The 6371-nt window shown below is 41.7% G+C and overlaps 1 protein-coding gene across 1 annotated transcript in view; it reads left to right on the top strand.

Annotated features, from left to right (window-relative positions):
• The window catches only part of CNKSR3 (CNKSR family member 3), a 49551-nt gene that overhangs the window by 18539 nt on the left and 24641 nt on the right, over positions 1-6371 (top strand). The window contains exons 6-7 of the mRNA XM_025049050.1: positions 4259-4461; positions 5018-5105. Coding sequence (XP_024904818.1) covers positions 4259-4461; positions 5018-5105 — 291 coding nt within the window. The remainder of the gene's footprint in view (positions 1-4258; positions 4462-5017; positions 5106-6371) is intronic.

Below are 6371 nucleotides of genomic sequence, written 5' to 3'. Positions count from 1 at the left end.
GGGGTAGGTAAAAACAAAAACATTGGAAAGTTTTGGAAAGAAAAGGACAGATAGAATGATAGAATGGTTAGGAACCTAAAATAGGGAACAGCTACTGGTTAAGATTCCAAAACCAGTGAATAGACAGACCACATAAATCGCTGGCCATGGGTAGAGAGCAAGGAGAGACATCGCCGGCTACAAACGTCAGTCTTGGCTGGCCAAGAGGAGAATGCCTTGTATTATGGGCAGAACCAGCACCACTTCCCAGGAATGAATTCAGAGCCCAGTTTTTCTCCCTCTATCTCTGGGGCAGAGGGCAGCCGGGGCAGACTCGAGAGTAGTAGGTCTTGGCAGCAGGAGAGCTATCAGCCACGTGTGACTATTTAAGTTAAAATGAACTAAAATGAAATAAAATTCAGTTCCTCAGTCACAGTAGCTACTTTTCCAGCGCTCTATAGCTATTGTAGCTACTGGCCACGACATTTGGACAATAGAGATAGAGAACATGTTCCTCATTACAGAAAGTTCTATGGAATAGCATTGATCTAGAGGGGGAGAGAGTTACAAAGTATAACTGTAACCCATTTTCCTTGCCAAATCCACTAGACCCTAGTTACCTGAAGACCAAGACAGAGACAGATGTGTTTTTAAGGTTGAAGCAGGCTGAGGAAGTGAACAAAGTTGGAATCAGTACACGTATTGAGTGATGCCACCTACATGTGTAATTAAGTGAAATACCTGTAATGTATCTACCTGCCTAGGATGCCTCTGTACCCCTAAGAGTAGTCATTAAAAACTGTCCTTTTTTTTTTTTTTATGGGGAGAAATTATGCAGGAGGAGTAATCTTTGCTAGCAATTTGTCTTGAACTTGATCTTGCTTCCAAGCTTATTAAATGCCTTGAGGAACACTGAGAAATATATTTCTTAGGTTGAGACTTAATTGACTCCAGTCAATAAGATGGTTTTGACTGGATGTCTCTGACATTCCTTAATTACACGTATGAGATCATGAACAGAGCTAGTAGGACTGGGAAAAGAAGGTAGATTTGTCCTCAGCTAAAATGTGTATTATTTAAGGCACCAGGAGAGTGAGAATCTGTGTGTTTCCTCTTCTCTCGTCTTGTATGCCGTTTCTCTGCCAGACCAGGAAATGACCCCCGATGGCTGACTTCTAATGAAGTGAGATCTCGGTGGAAAGTTTTCTGTATGCGTGCAGATTTTTGGAGACTCGTTTCATTTCCTACCTAGTTTGTATTTTCTTGATATCTTATCCTAAAGCGATTTCTGAAGGAGACAGGTTTTAGGGAAAAGATTAGTGCAAATCATCAAATCTGGTCTCAGAAATTATTCGTTTTCTGTCTTTCATTGTAGGGCACTTAAGTCAATAATCCTTTCCTGCTTATGTTTCTGCTGTGGAGGTTCTTTTGAGCTAATAGAATCACTTTCTTGTTCTCTTGGTATTGTGGAATGGGATGGAAGGGGAAGGAATTTTCCTTCTTTGCTCCTTGCTGCTTTTAAACATTATCCTTTATTAAACTATATCTCTGCATCCTTCCAGTCCTACGACTTGTTTTGGAGGGAAAATAAAAAGAATCGGAGCAAATTGAGTGGACATGAGAAGAACCAGTTAATAAGAAGCTACACTCCCCCTTTATTTTAATATTGAAAGTGGTGAGTTTGTAGAAGATGGAGGTATAAAAGTTCTTGTGACATTAACATGCACTTAATCCTCTTTGAGTTCAAGAAGTAAGTGGGGATGGTAATGAGTTCCGAGTAATTTATGATGACGTTGACTCTCTAGAAAGCTGACTTTCCTGCTTTTAGTTCGGAACTCTTGATATAAGTTGGCAGGCTTAGTAATTGACTGAATGAGGGGACAGTTCCCTTTAATCATATGCACCGGTCCTATAGAACAAGCTGTGTCATGTGGCTCTTTATCCATTCATTTGTGACTCTTTGATTCTCTGAATTGAAAAAAAGCCACGACGAAAATCCACCTTTTTATTTTTGTCTTCTCCGTTGAAGGACAATGTCATATTTTTGTCTCTAGAAAACGGCTGTGAGAAAAGGATGATAAATATAAGGTTTAGATGGAACACTCATTTTTATGAAATTCACAGGTTTTTTTTTGTTTGTTTTTTTGTTTTTTTTAAGCTTACAGAAGATAGTTTTCAGTTAATGGATCTGGAAGTTTTTATATTTATCCTTACTTAACTCCTTAAAAAATTTCTACCTACATCTTTTTAAAAAGATTCTTTTTTATTATACTGGGAAACAATATAAATTTAAACTTCCAATAAAATCTGTTAAAGTTAGAATTGTTCTCATCAAGGTTAAAGTCTTGTTATTGTTATTGTTTGCCATTGTTTACCTTGCCCCTTCCCTCCAAAAAGAAAGTTGTCATAAACTCCCTGATATATTTAGGCTTTATGTATCTTGATTTTGAGATGCGACTCACCCGTTCTGGGATATTAGAGATGGGGATCTGTAAGAGACGAGGGACTAAGGGACAGGCTGGGTGCAGGGGACGAAAGCAGTGCTCAGACCCAAAGCGGACCTACTGGCCTCTCCGAAGAGTGAGGTCTGCATGGTTAAAGCCACCCGAAAGGAGCTTCTAGCACTTCAGAGGGGATGGAGCAGGTCAGAATAGAATTTGGGACAGTTAACCAGCTTGCTGGCTTGAGCTAGGTCTGAGATCACTGGCCACTTTCCTTTTCGTCTCCTGCAGTGCTCATCTTGCTTTCTGTCTTATGGCTTTGTCTTTCCTTGGGCAGCGGGTAGAGAAGGGGGGACATACAACTTTGTGATCAAAAGCTTGAGCCCTCAGTGCAGATCGCCTTGATTAGAATCCTACCCCTACCACGGATTAGCTGTGTAACTCCGAAGAATTTAATGTCTCTGTGCCTTCACCTGTAAAATGAGTTAATATTTTGACTTTCATGGGCTGTTCACGTGAGATAGTTCTTACCTAGCACGTAGCCTGATTCCTGGCATAGAGGAAGTGTTCAGTCATGTTGGCCATTACATTATTCCCACTTTCTAAATGAGATCACATTCTTGCCTTGGGATGCTACTGACACAGTATAATATACCCCAGAAATAACTTCATTTGTTGTTAAAATGATAGAACAGATGAAAATACAGAAATTCATCTCCCACCTCCCTCCAAAGTCATCTCAGATTTATGCGTTGTTTCCTGGGGCTTTTTTTCTTTATCTGAAAGGGAGTCTAGGCCATCTTGTCACATGAAATTGTTTTTTCCTTGGGATGCTACTGACACAGTATAATATACCCCAGAAATAACTTCATTTGTTGATAAAATGATAGAACAGATGAAAATACAGAAATTCATCTCCCACCTCCCTCCAAAGTCATCTCAGATTTATGCGTTGTTTCCTGGGGCTTTTTTTCTTTATCTGAAAGGGAGTCTAGGCAATCTTGTCACGTGAAATTATTATTTTTTTTAAAGCACCCAGGTAAGTTGAACACTGTTCAAAAAGAACACAGTTTAGAAGCTCCCGAGACGGAAATTATATTTCAGATGAGTTGACGTTTAGCCAGTGCTGCTCTGTTCCTGTGAGAGAGTCTCATCCTGTGGAAATTCATCTTTTCAAACGCTTCTTTTATTGTCCGCTGTGCTGGAGATTCAGCAGTCACAGTGTACACAGCTTCCTGCCCTCACAGCCCTTGCATCTCAGTGAGGAAGACAGCAGAAAACAGGGTGGTTCAGAGAGATGACAGGTAGGTGAGGGGCCAGGGAGTGACCCGAGGAGGTGTTTGCAATGTCTGGAGATATTTTTGGTTGTCACATCTACGGAAGGGGTGCTACTGCTATCTAGTGAGTAGAGGCCAGCTGAACATCCTGCCACGTATGGGAATCCGCCCCTAAAACCCAAACAAAGGATTGTTTGGCTCTCAGTGAAAAGTGCCCTGTCGATTGAGAAACTCTGCTCTAGATGGTGCTGGAAGCCTCGAAGAAGAGCGGGGACTTCGGGCTAATCAGGTTGTAAGTGGTAAGAAGGAGCTTTTCCCACCAATGTTTGCGGGAGGAGCTTTTTGGGAAGAGGCGCTGGCAGGAACAAAGTCCCTGAGGCGGCAGCAGGCCAGCGTGGCCATCGCGGGTGAGGTCGGCACTGTGGGTAAATCACGAAAGGTTTCGTGGCCATGGTAGGAGTTATTCAGGTTACTCCGTGGGCTTTGAAGTTATCGTGAGAGTTTGGACAAAACAATCGCTGATTGTTTTGAATTTTTCCCTTTGATTTTTATTTCCCACAGAATTATGGCCTTGAAACTGATAACATGAAGAACTTGGTTCTGAAACTGCGAGCGTCTTCCCACAACTTACAGAATTACATAAGCAGCCGGCGGAAAAGTCCAGCGTATGACGGGACCACGTCCCACAAGCCGCCCAATGAGTTCCTGACTTCCGTGGTGGAGCTCATAGGCGCTGCCAAGGCCTTGCTGTCTTGGCTGGACCGGTGCGTTGCCATGTGTTCCTTTGTCCTGTCAAGGGAGGGGGCCTGAGATGCACACGGGCCTGTACTTTGTCTTAGGAAAATGAACCATTGTCCCTGTCCTGTCTCTTCCACTGGGCCTCTCCAGGAACTCTGGATCATTGGTAAATGTTAGGGTCTCTTTGGAAATTATCGAGAAGTGACTAGCAGGAACAAATTAACCTCATCTGAGAGAAGAGCGAAACTGTGCTGAAGTGGAGTTTTTACTGAGGTTAAACATTAATGATTATTTGGTTTTATGACGGTCGTCAGTTGGCTTCTGAAGGCTTGTTAAGTCTCTTGGCTCATTTATTTGATATTTTGATTTTGATTTTTTTTTTTTATCTAGCACTTCTCTGTCTCATTCAGATTTCTGTTTTGTGTGTTTTTTTTGAGAGGAAACGGTTATATAACAAATACTCTAACTGATCCTGTCGTGTAGCTATGCTCGTCAGCATACAGTGTGGGATCCCGGTGGCTGCCCCTCCCCTGCCCCTCACACGTTTCACTTTTTTAAAGAGAGAATTTTGTTGCTTTCTAGGGCTCCATTTACAGGGATCACCGATTTCTCAGTAACAAAGAACAAAATCATCCAACTTTGCTTGGACCTGACCACTACAGTCCAGAAGGTGCGTGCGTCGTTGTCTCTTCCTAAACGTTTTTTTCTTCCCTTTTCCCTCTTTCCTCTTCTTCAGAGGATTCACATGCAGGTTGGAAGCGCCCTCTTTTCTCTCCATTTTTCCCTCACATCAGAATTGGGGAGGGGAAGAAAGGCTTTAAATTAGCTGCATGATGCAGTTGGCTTCTGAAAAATGACCAATGGCCATCACCTCAAAGATTATCTTCTTTCGTTTTAAAAGAATTGAGCTACGTGTCCTGTTATTTTTCTCTAAAATATTAGCACACTTAATTTTTTAAATAGAAATTCTGGAGTAACTAAATTTCACTAGAATGTTTGTTTAGGGCAGAGGCTGACAGAAAAATCAGTATCTCATGGCCCGCCCCCATGTCAGAGGCACAAAGAAACTTGGAGGTTTTCACATTGCAAAGGTTCTGATTTGGAAATGACACCTGTCAATTTCATTCACAGCTCATTGGCCAGACCCAAGTATCTTAGTAAGGGCCAGGAGGACTGATATCAGTCTGTAACGTAACTAGTTTCTGTGACCTGAACTTTAAAAAATTTTTTTATAAGACCCTCAGCTCTTAAGATCACTTAATATATTACCTGGCACCTAGGAAACACTTGTGAAATATTTTTGAATTGAACTGAGGCTATGAAACGTCATGTCTGCTTGGTTCTAAAATTCTGTGATCCCAATATTTGTTTCCACTACTGATTTGGCAAAAAGTAAAGAAAGTCTTTTCCTCAATCCTGACTCTGCCGTATTATAGATACAGTTCTGAAAAGCCGTGTGATTTCTGCTTGTGCCTGGAACACGCGGAGTGAGGTTTGGCTTTGCATGTGGCAGCTGCTCCGGTCCAGTACTGAGGAGCAGCTGTTGAACTTCAGGCGCATGTGACTTCTCACACTTTTGAGGCCGAGTTCTTAGAAAGGAGCTCAGAGCAACTAAAGTGGCTCTGAGTTTCCGCTCTTTTTTTATGATGTGTGAAGTAATTTTGATCTAAAAGAGTCTGATACCAATCCTGCCACGTTAATTCTACAGCCACCACGCCCTGGCACTTGTGGTGGAAGGCATTTATTTTTCCGAGACCTTGAGTTTTCTTTTTCTTCTCTGCATCCCTCTTCCCACTATATTCTGCCTCCTATTTTGATTTTTTACAAAAATTTACTTGGGATCAATTAAAATGACAGTATAAGAGTTAGAGTTAAACGTTGTAATTAGCAGATGGGAAAGTTTTGCTCATAGATGCTTCTGTTTTATTTCAAGGGC

The sequence above is a fragment of the Pteropus alecto genome, unplaced genomic scaffold (genome assembly GCF_000325575.1).
Source record: "Pteropus alecto unplaced genomic scaffold, ASM32557v1 scaffold195, whole genome shotgun sequence".
NCBI lineage: Eukaryota > Metazoa > Chordata > Mammalia > Chiroptera > Pteropodidae > Pteropus > Pteropus alecto.
The sequence above is the reverse complement of the archived record's forward strand: the minus strand, read 5'-3'. Positions and strand labels throughout refer to the sequence as shown.